The 11,254-nt window shown below is 40.8% G+C and overlaps 1 protein-coding gene across 1 annotated transcript; it reads left to right on the plus strand.

The window, feature by feature from the left end:
• Positions 1–291: 291 nt before the first annotated feature.
• Positions 292–10,958, plus strand: LOC117254785 (splicing factor U2AF 35 kDa subunit-like). The gene is made up of 8 exons (XM_033623186.2): positions 292–384; positions 1,987–2,074; positions 3,327–3,393; positions 7,057–7,106; positions 8,407–8,505; positions 8,602–8,735; positions 10,509–10,601; positions 10,678–10,958. Exons 1-8 carry the CDS (start codon positions 341–343, stop codon positions 10,787–10,789), a joined length of 687 nt encoding a protein of 228 aa, XP_033479077.1. The 5' UTR covers positions 292–340; the 3' UTR covers positions 10,790–10,958.
• Positions 10,959–11,254: the final 296 nt, after the last annotated feature.

Here is an 11,254-nt window from a genome sequence, read left to right on the forward strand (position 1 = left end):
GGCGACTAAAGCAAAGTGCAAGTACCTCAAATCTGTACATAAACAGTACCTAATAGTTACTTTCCACCTCTGGATACTCACCTGTTGGGAGAAGACGAAATACAAAATAACGAGTAAAAACAGGGAAAAAAAGACAATATATTGAGGGGATTTTTTGAACATTCAGACTTTTAGGGTTGCTTGTGATAAGAAGAACTTTATTGTCGTTGAGCAATAATTAATATTTTCTAGAGCAACAGCGCTGGCATGTGGCCTTCAGGGTCATTACAAGTTGTCCTGACCGCGCGATCGCCGTCCCTTTACGTAATGACGTAACCTCTACGCTTCCGACGAGCCGAAAATGGCGGAGTACCTGGCATCCATTTTCGGCACAGAAAAAGACAAGTAAGTTTTATTTAATATTAACATTAAAAGTCGTCCAAACGACGAGTGTTTTATAAGGTATGTTTGCAGCGGTTTTTAACAGCACCAGCGGGGCTCAGCTTGTAGCCGCTGCGCTGCTGAATGACTCAGTCAAGCTAACATTAGCAACAGGAAGCTAACGCTCAGCTAACACATTGAATGAAACTCAGGGAAGCACCTCAGCTAACCTGCAGCTGCTGTGTTTTATGTGTTTGCACCAAAAATGTGTCAGTTTACAAAGTGTTCATTAGTATGTTGGTACACGTAAATATTATAAGCACACTATGGAGGTCATTAAATGTAAAGGCAGCGTGTAGCCTGGTTATTAATGAGCTTGTTAGCAGGCTAGCTGGCTAGCTCAGGCGGATTGTTGTGTTCGTTTCACCAGTGGAGTGCAGCTTAATGCTTCCTGCACACAGTGAATTGTTTGCCATGCACAGAGCTGAATATCGCGCGACATGGTAAATTTACATTTACTGCACCAGTGTGACGAGTATTTGGAGGAGGGTTGTAGTGCCGTTTGTATAGGGGGTGGTTCGTGAAACTTAAAAACAACCGGTAATCAACAGCCAAGCAGAGGCTTCTCTTATCTAATAGGCAATACAATATTGGTGTAACTTAACTCCCAAACAATATTTAATTGATATTGTCTAGTTCTAATACTTCATATATGTATAGTATTAATATATGTTATTCCAGTGATCTACTACATTATGAAACAGGAGTAAACATGATCTTCTCTCCCAAATATAAAATAACAGAGTGCTTAAATTCAAATTAAGTCTGGAGCTGCTCCATAGACAATGAATGGTGAAAGATGTTACAGATGACACTGAGAGCACCCAGAGGAATGTTCTGAGTATGCAGATTCATTTTCTGTTTCATTAAATGAGCACAGTGGGGTATAAAAGATAAAATACACACTGTGTGGGTCCTCAAAATCAGCCTCCCATTCATTGTCTGTGGAGCAGCTTCCGACTTCACCCTATGACATCACAAGGGTGAGATTCCTCTGGTTTTTGGCTCAGAAAGAGAGTAGCTGATGTCCACAAATACAGATTGAACTGTTTTTAGACCCTGTTAATAGCACAATGGAATTCTTAATTGAGGCGGTGATCCCATTTAAGTATGTAACATAGCTCGTAAATATGTCTGGTGGTTTATATTGTAAACGAATACTGGAGAAAGACCAGAACCAACAGTGACTTGATGTGACAAACTAGTGTTGCCTGTTCATTCAAAGCCTGATATAGCTTATGCTTCTTTTCCATAGAGCTCCGTTGCTGTCAAGACAATATGACAATATGGAAATTGTATTTTATTTCTTTTTTCTTTTTAAGTGATGAAAGCTTGTTCAACTTGTTCCCACTTGTCCCCCGTGTGGGCACAAAATAAAAAACTAAAAAATCCACATTTCAGAGCTGTAGGGGCTCCATAGTTTTGGGAGATTTTTGAATTTTTAAAATACAAACATTATAGGCTCTTGATCTGTTCTGCAGCCATAGATATGTTGATTTGGAAAGTCTTAAGAAACAATGATGCATTATTGGTGTGAGTCTGATGACACTTTTCCTTCTTTTCCAGGGTCAATTGTTCCTTCTATTTTAAAATTGGTGCTTGCAGACATGGAGACCGCTGCTCGAGATTGCACAACAAACCAACCTTCAGCCAGGTGAGGATCCCACCACAAGTTTTTCTACCAAAATAATGGCTCTTTATCCCATGGTCTTGTTGAATACTTGACTCTGATTGGCTGCAGGGTGTCTATTAGGTAAGGGATAATGCCTGACAAGGTGTCCATTATCAGGAATTAATGGCCGGCGTGAAGGCATGAGCCGTCTGACATGCAGACACCTCGTTGGGCATTTTCCCTAAATAAACTGCACAAACATGTAACACTTTTCTGCCTTAACAGATGAGGCGATTTTCAATTTGCCTCTCATTCACCCATTCACACGCGTGCTGACACACTATTCATACAAATAATACAAAATTACATACAAACAAAATTAAAGTATCCTAATCAAATAAAACAGCAGTTTTTTTCTGTTTGTTCGGATAAGACGCTGTGAAAAAAATGCTTTGGAGCTGCACCCAAGCCTGTTCTGGCATCCTGTTGGCTAAAATGTTGGTGACTTTCTAATGTAAACAAACACAAGCAATATCGTACCATATACAGGTGTGACCTAGATAATTTTTGTCAACCTCGATAAGTTCATAACCCAATTATTGTGACTCATCGAGGCACACACCCAAATCACAAGTCATGTTGCAAACTAAACCAGTGAAGACTGTGTGGAAGCTCTTAACTCATGCAGCCAATCTGAAAAAAAATATCATATTCACTTATTAGGTGAAACACTGAATTGGTATATTGACTGTGTAATCTCTCAGACATGGTCTGCTTCATGTGGCATTAGAGTTAAAAGTGTTCATATGCACTGTAGATGAGTTACTTCTTCAAAAGTTTGTTTTTAGTTGTTAAGTAGGAGTACTGTGTGTGCAAAATGTTTTGCTCATATTTTGCAAACCTCTGCTAATTTTAATGTGTCAGCAATTACTTTTGGTTAAAAAAAAAACCTGCCCTGTCAGTCATTTCCTATTGTGTCATATCCTTTTCCCAGCAGTTGCATTTCATAGCTCCTTTTTACGATATTAGACAAGTTAATTCTTCTTCCATGGAATTATTAATTGGTGTGTAGGCAGGTGAGAGTGGTTTACAGAAATTATTCTGAAACAGAACTGTACCAGACATGTCATTATCGTAGCTTTCTCCTCAGTTTCAAGGATTTTGTACGTGCATGACTGTCATAAAGATGTAAACAAGCTAAAATAGAGTTTGATATAATCAGAAATAGCACACCGCTAGACATTCATCAAAGAATCCCGTCTGACCAAATGCGTTTTTGTTCTTTCCCCTGCAGACTATCTTGATTCAGAACATCTACCGTAATCCCCAGAACAGCGCACAGACGGCCGACGCTTCTCGCTGTAAGTTAAACATATGTCAGCAACCTCCCTTTGTATTACCTTGAAGTGGTGTTCACATATAACAACAGGTGTGAGGTGCTGCTTCAGCCCTGTTAGCTGGAGACCCAGCTGTGACCTTTTTATCTCCTACGAATTTCAGACCAAATATTGAGTTATGCATCGGTCATTACCTAATACCAACGAAAAGCACACCTGCTTCTGATACTTCCACTATCTGTTTTTCAACCTTGTGTAGCCGAGCATTCACGCCAATACACAAACAGTACATACAGCCTGTGTAGATTATGGCAGAACATCTAGAACTGTGTGTTGTTGGAGTGTGCAGTAAATACGCTGAGCCCAGTCGAGTAGAGTTGAAGCAGTACCTCGCACACAGGTAAGTGTGTAATGGGCAGCGGGGCTTTAGTGTTTTTATATTGGGCCCCATAATTGAATTATGCCTCCAGTGAATTTGAAAGCATTGCATTCACTCTGCCATTGACACAAGAGGCGTTCTTTACTTCAGCATCACAAAATGACTGTTGATCCAGTGAAATGTCCTCTGTCAGCACCCTGCTTTGTCCCTTAAATAATCCACAGGTGCCGTTATATTTCATAATCAAGTCTAACAATTAGAGTTTTATTTTAGTTTAGGTTGTTTTCATTTAAATGTGCCACAACTTAGGACAATTTAAAGTCTTAGGAGGTCATTCTCTTCCTTTCAGCACAGGGCTGGGCGATAAAATATCTCAAAAGGGGATCATGATAAAATTTATGTCGATATTGATGATAAGCTTTTGACAGTTTTACTCCATGCACCGAAACAGTGTCTGTATAAACAGGGCAGCTGGCAGGATGGGATCATGGGCAGCATGGGATGTTTTGACGACGTGTTACGTGTGTGACCCATCACATGAGATTAAAAAATGGAGCTTTTAGCAATTAGCAGCTAAGAACAGTGGTCGAAAATTATCACAATTTGGGGAAACAATGAGTTCAAGGTGCTCCTTACCCTCTGAGCAGAGGACAAGATGAGCCGCCATGTAACAAAGATGATAAATTATTGTTGTTGGTATGTTACACCATTGTTATAGTTTATTAAGCGCTGTCGATCCCTGTGTTCTATGTCACACTAGTGGCCGACACTGTTAGATGTAATGTCACGCCTCTTTTGATTACGCAATGCTGGCATGCGACCTAAAATCACACACTGGGGCAGAATGATGCTGCCGTCATTTGGTCCTGTGTAAAAATGCAAATGCGGTATGAGGAAGGGACTTTGTAGCAGCCTTATAGTGCAACCTCTGTAAAACTATCATTATCCATATGTGCAACCAATCGATCAATGTGGATAATTATCGTGAGACTATTTTTGCCTTATTGTCCAGCCCTATTTCAGCCTGTTATTACATAGACAACTCTGGAGACTAATTTACCAGGAAAGGTGATCCATTATTGTGAATGAGTGAATGAGTAGCTCATTTATAGCTTAGCTGTGTTTTGCAAGGTTGTGTCCGAGCAGTAAAGTTTTAAATTAAGTTTGGTGTTTTATTTAATGCATTAATCAAAAAACAAAAAAACCCTGAAAGTTATTTTACCTTGTTTGTATAGATCACAGCCTCTTCACTTTTAATCAAATCAAAATGTTTGATCCACAATCTCTTACATTAAACGGGACTTATATCTAGTATACACACTTAGAGCCTAAACTTGGAGCCCATTCTCAGACCTGTAATATTAAGAAATGTAAAACAAACCCTGAAAGTTGGGTAAAAGGAGTGAATATCCGAAAAACAGTGAGGGCTACAGACAGTGAGCTTCAACTTTATCCATCACATATTTAATTACCCAGGACTTATGATATGTGATAACAAAGGGCCGCAATTTACTGATAGAAAAATTTCTAATCAAATTTTTTTCTTCCTCAGCTCTTTATTTTGATTTATGTCACAGAAGTTTACGTTTTGTATTTCAGACCATTTCCCTCTTGAACATTTACCTTCATAACCTTCAAAACTCTGCCCAGTCTGCTGATGGTTTACACTGTAAGTTCTCCCTTCATCCGCAGGACCCTCCAGCACTGACTGCACTTAATTTACTGTATCACACCTCCCCACATACAATTTGGCTTAGTGCAGGAACATGTCCTCTAGAGATGTCTAGTGCATCACATCATTTCCTGGAGAATAGAATAACAGGCCACATGCTGTTCTGCATGTTTTCCTGGCCGAACTCAAACTATCTGAGTCTGTATCGTGCAATAATGTGCACAACTTTGTGTCAGATCTTTTCATTTTGCTCTTGTAAAACAGACGTGTTAAAAAGCTTAAAAGCTATGATTAACTTACTGTTTTTTTGTTCCTTGCATTACACTTAAAAGGGTAACCTCGGCATTTTTCAACCTGGACCCTATTTTCTCATGTTTTTGTGTCTAAGTGACTAATGGAACAACAATTTTTGAAACTGGTTGAGCACTGAGGGAGAGCACTGCAGCTAGCAGTCATGAAACAGGCTGCAATGTAATCACTCCAGGCAAATAAACACTGTCAATTTACGTCCACTAAAAGTGTTTGTTTTTACCACAAACAGGCTCAGATTGTTGTTTTAAGTGTCTGACAACATTATGGAAATAACTTCGACAGAGATAGACCTTTTTGTTTGAGTAAGATTCTTTTTGTTTAACCAGAAACAGCTTTGAAATGGCTATCGCCAAACCCCCCAGACTCCATTCAAATAAACTGTACTTTTACTGTGAATAGAGCCAGCATATTTTCACATCTAACTAAATTAAGTTTTTTTAGTTAGTAACTTAGCACTAAATTCCTGAAAAAGTTAGGAAATTAATAGCATGGTTTTCCAAGCCTGGAAATGATTTGGAATTAAAAGAATGTTTTGGGAAAAAAACTTAAAACATGTCTAATGTTACACTAAATATGTCCCTGTATTACTAAATTTAAATCTAGACCTGCGTTGTGTGCTCTGTCTCTGTAGGGATCCTCTCCATAATGTTGTCAGTCACCTAAAATAATCTGAGCCTGTCAGCCACAAAAACTAGCACTTTTAGTTGGCATACATCAATGGTGCAAACATGCTCCAAGTGGTTACATTGCAGCCTGTTTTGCCCCTTCAGCTTCAGTGCTTCAAAAATTGTTGTGCCCATTAGTCACCTAGACACAAAAACATGGGGAAAGAGGATCCAAGTTGAAAAAACAGAAGTTTCAGTACACAATTTTTGCTTCTGAGTCATTGAAGCAGGTTTCTACTAGTGCTGTCCTCAACCTAGGAAGTTCTCCTTCATGTAGTAGCCAGAGATTGTCATGAAGTAGTTGATAAGCTAGCCGTAAAAACACAACATGATGGTAATGTAGTTACACAAACAGAGGGTAAAACACTGGCAGATCATTTAAAGTTAAGCAGTTAACCAGGAGAAGGCTAAGAGGGGTCACCTCTAGTTCTTACTTTGCTTCTGTAATTTAGGTTGGGAGAGAGTAGACTGTTTCTCTGGAAACAAATGACATACAGACTCTTTATCTTTTTTGATCGATGTTTGCAGGGTGTCACTAACATAGCAAGATGTATCTGTTAGATTTGTTTGCTAAAAGCTACACGGTCCATTTGAAGACTCTTTTGCCACCAGCGTCTGCCTGGCTTTGCCCTGACTGTCCTTTTGTTGACATTCTGTAGGTGCCGTCAGCGATGTGGAAATGCAGGAGCACTATGATGAGTTCTTTGAGGTGAGCGACCTTGTGTGCTGGCGTCTCGTCTTCACTCCACGTTGCACAGTGTGACGTCACTACTGTGTTATCTGCTTTTTGTTGAAACATTGCAACCAAAAGGAGCATCATGACATTGCCAAAATTTATTCAGTTTGTGCTGAGGCAAGAGTCATTTAGGAGCCAGTATGTACTCAGCTGGAATACGCAACAGCTGCTTTTACACGTGGACAATGCCAGGTAGTATAGATAAAAAAAGAAATTATAATAATTGTGCTTTTATTGGTATAAAAAGTAGCTATTTTCTTCATTTTATTTTTTTGTTACTTAATTGTGGCCGTGTTTTTGAGTCCTGAATATAAAGCTAAAATCTTTTCTAGATAATCTGTGGATAAAACTACCTATGATGACATTTCTCAGCTTCATTTGAAATGAAAAGAAATGTGTTGCTGAACCAGGCAGACTGTCAATACAAAGGTCATGCCAAAACATAATCTCCAAACGGTTATATAATAAACTCACCCTTAAGTATATAAGGATGTTTTAATAAGGGGTGTTGGCTCAACTGTCACAGTAACTCCACACAACAGTCACTCACTAATATATAGTGTGCGTGACCCAGTTGCACATAATAATTGTTTATTTTCGATATCCAGCCTGTGTCTGATCATTACATCTGCAGGGTTTCACCCACAGGAAACTGGTTAGCCGAAATATTAAACTTGGCTAACCCCTTTCCTTGTTACCAAAGGCAAATCCACACAGAACACAAAATAAAACCTTAGAGACAAGATCAGACTACAGAGCAGTTTCTTTCCTCAGGCTGTAAAAACCCAGAAACACCAAACAGACAACAAAGAACTATGGCAACGAAGGCTGACTGGTGTCTGTGTCTGGGCCAAAAAGTTGCACCTGAATACACTTTAAAGACTACATCCAACTGCCAGCAGGCACCTATGTTCTGCTCCTGCGTGAGAGGAAATCAAGGCTGCATGATATGCAGAAAAATGAAGCATTATTTTGAAGGATTTTGCAGATCTTGAGTTTTGGATATTGCATTTGGCCATATTGCAATTTCAGTAATATTTTTGATTAATTGTGCAGCCCTAGAGGGAAAAAAACTCTCCATTCCAGCAGGTGGCGGTAGTCTGTATTCTTCATTCAAAAAGGGAAACCAGAGGACCAGCAGGACAGATTCAAGATGCTAGATCTTTTGTATTATAAAAGGACTGCAACTTGCATGACTTGACGAAAAAAAGAACCTTGATAAGAACCTGTCGGAGAGTTAAATTGTTCCTTCTGTCTCTTATTCCCGACACAGGAGGTGTTCACAGAGATGGAGGAGAAGTACGGAGAGGTGGAGGAGATGAATGTGTGTGATAACTTGGGCGACCACCTTGTCGGCAATGTCTATGTCAAGGTTGGTGATTGATCTGAAATGTATTCACAAGACAGGTGGAGCTGACACAATTGAGATTGTACGAATGGATGTGGTATGTGTGCCTCCTGTGTGCAGTTTCGCCGCGAGGAAGATGCAGAGAAAGCGGTCATGGACCTGAACAATCGGTGGTTCAACGCCCAACCCATCCACGCCGAGCTCTCCCCCGTCACTGACTTCAGGGAAGCTTGCTGCCGCCAATATGAAATGGGGTGAGTGTAATAGATCTTTTTAATACAACAAACCGTACAATATTGCACTGAGATAGCAACTAAACAACAGTGCAAAGGGCTTAATGTGAAATGTCTTTATTGCAACTAGTGCAAAAGCTTCCTCCAATTACACAAAATGTTTAAATAAATGTAATGAAATTTTAAGTTGGTGCAGGGCAGAGGAAATTTTGTTGATTGTCTTGCCTGCATTTTAACAGCAGCCGTGCAGAGGACTTCTGTTTTTCCTCTTGCGTTGCCCAATCAACAGATAGAAAACTAGAAAAACGGGAAATCTCAAAAGGATATTACACGGTCTCGACACTGTTCTCCACTGGCTGAAGTTTCCATGCTGACGTCCTCCTGATATTAGCAGTAATCGCCATATGAGTGCAGTTCAAAACAGCAGTGATAAGCTAGACAGTGGGATACAGACACACGCTAGTCTCGCTCACCAGACCTTTCTCAAGAAAAGAAAGGTCTGGCTGGGCCGACTCTTACTTTAAGATTGGAGAAAAAAATGCCCCGGCTGCTTGTATTTCTTTCAACCAATCACAATCGTTCTGGGTGGTGCCACAGCAACGGTGCGCTTGCAAAAATATTGCCGGGGGGAAACAGGTTTTGGTGTAAAAATATCGCCTACAGGACACGAACCATGGCAGAAAAATGGCTACATCCCCGCAAGATCAAACACCGCAAAAGTTAGTAAAGGACGTGTTGAAAACGGTTGAAAACGGTTGAAAACTGCTACACAACCGGAGGTGGTAGGATGGGACTTCAGCGGGTGGTTCGTTCCGCCCAATGAGAGGCTGATCTATGCAGCGAACTTCTGCCCACTCAGACTAGACACGCACTAACATGCATGAACAAAAGGACCGGCAGAGAAGCTCAGATTACAACACACACAGGTCGTGTGACATCATTCTCTTCTCAGGAAGTGTTACTCCACTCTCTTTACATAGCAAATAGTTGTTTGCTGCAGTAATAGTGCTCTGAACATGACAGCATACAGAACTTTTAACACAAATGGATTATAAAACAACTAAAAATCAATGCTTCTGCTGCTTCCGCCACACATTGTTTTACTGGAGAAGCTTTTACACTTTGTGCGTCTGTGTGAAGGCAGAAAAAGATGTGTTGCAGGCAGCAGGGTAGTGAGGTGGGAAGAGAGTCTGCCCTGCAGCTATCCCAGATAAAGCTCCGCTATTCATCCTGCAGCTAAGGCTGGATTACTAACAGGGTAAAGAGGGCAGTAAAGGGGCCTCGAAAGCTCCAGACTTACTGTGTGTAAACTGCTTTGTGCTCATTTAATTGCCAGCTTGTTAGGGAGTATGCACAACTGAAGCACAGTATCAAGAGACATGATAAGAGCCTGGTAGGTAAAAACGGCCGTGCCAGCAGCTAGATAAAACTTCAGCTCGCACGTGTGTCCTTCAGCGAGGCACTGAAACCGTACCCAGCTGCATGGGCACCGTGTGATTTATAACATTTTGTTTTAAATGCAAGATAAACTTTGTCCTTGCAAAGTGGGAGGAAACTTGTGCCCCTCTGCTTTATGAGACTCTGTGTTTTTCCGTTGGATCAGGAGTTGTTTGCTCTGCCAGTGATGGGACCAAGTTAGTGTGAGTGTGGGGGGAGATAAAGATCAGATGTTCTGCTTGGTGGGCTGCCATGCTCCTCAGTATGTGTAACTAAGAGCCAATTTTTACTCATGGCACGGCTACACCAAATGCAAGCCAAGCAAGTGTTAACCCTTTATGTGCTGTTTGCCTACAGAGAGTGCACCCGAGGTGGCTTCTGCAACTTCATGCACTTGAAACCCATATCGCGGGAACTTCGTAGGGAGCTGTACGGCCGCCGCAGGAAAAGGTACAGATATCTTGAAACGTTTATATTCTGGGATCAGTCAGAATTTGTGAATTAATGTTTCTGACTCTCCCATCAGGCACCGCTCTCGCTCGCGTTCCCGTGAACGACGCTCCCGCTCCAGGGACCGACGGCGGGACCGGGAGAGGCCAAGACGGTCAAGGGACCGAGAGCGCTCTGGAAGATTCTGAAGGAAGCCAAGACTGACCCAATGTCCTACCAAATCCCTCCCTCCTAACCCCAGCAGTGATGACAAAGTTATTTTCTTTTTTGGTGAATTGTTGGAAGTGTTTTTCTTTTATTCCCTTTTTTTAAGAAGAGCTTGTGTCGCTTTCTCAATAAAACAGATTTGTAATTCTGCACTGGCACCACTTACTTACATGAACCTAATAATTGATTACAGAGAGACCTTTTATACACAGAAAGTGCTGATTTTTTGGTAGGCTTTGGTAGCATTCTTGCACAACTGTTGAATCATTAAAAAGAATTTGGGTTAATATGTGAGCCTTTAAGCAAGAGTTACGAGTTTAGCTAAGCTGTGGGTCAGAATATAAAGCTACCAGCTACTGTATTATTCTGATGCTGCTGCTAACAACAAGCACCAGTTATTTTTCAAATGCAACCCAACCTGGAGCTCCTTTTCAGTCCTGTCACAC

Source organism: Epinephelus lanceolatus, chromosome 24, assembly GCF_041903045.1.
Source record: "Epinephelus lanceolatus isolate andai-2023 chromosome 24, ASM4190304v1, whole genome shotgun sequence".
NCBI classification, from domain to species: domain Eukaryota; kingdom Metazoa; phylum Chordata; class Actinopteri; order Perciformes; family Serranidae; genus Epinephelus; species Epinephelus lanceolatus.

What these genes read in the sequence shown, in the direction of transcription:
- LOC117254785 (XM_033623186.2), top strand. Translation starts at nt 341, where the DNA reads ATGGCGGAGTACCTGGCATCCATTTTCGGCACAGAAAAAGACAA. An exon ending in TGCCGCCAATATGAAATGGG is followed by an intron (nt 8,736 to 10,508) that starts GTGAGTGTAATA and finishes GTTTGCCTACAG; the next exon opens with AGAGTGCACCCGAGGTGGCT. An exon ending in TACGGCCGCCGCAGGAAAAG is followed by an intron (nt 10,602 to 10,677) that starts GTACAGATATCT and finishes CTCTCCCATCAG; the next exon opens with GCACCGCTCTCGCTCGCGTT.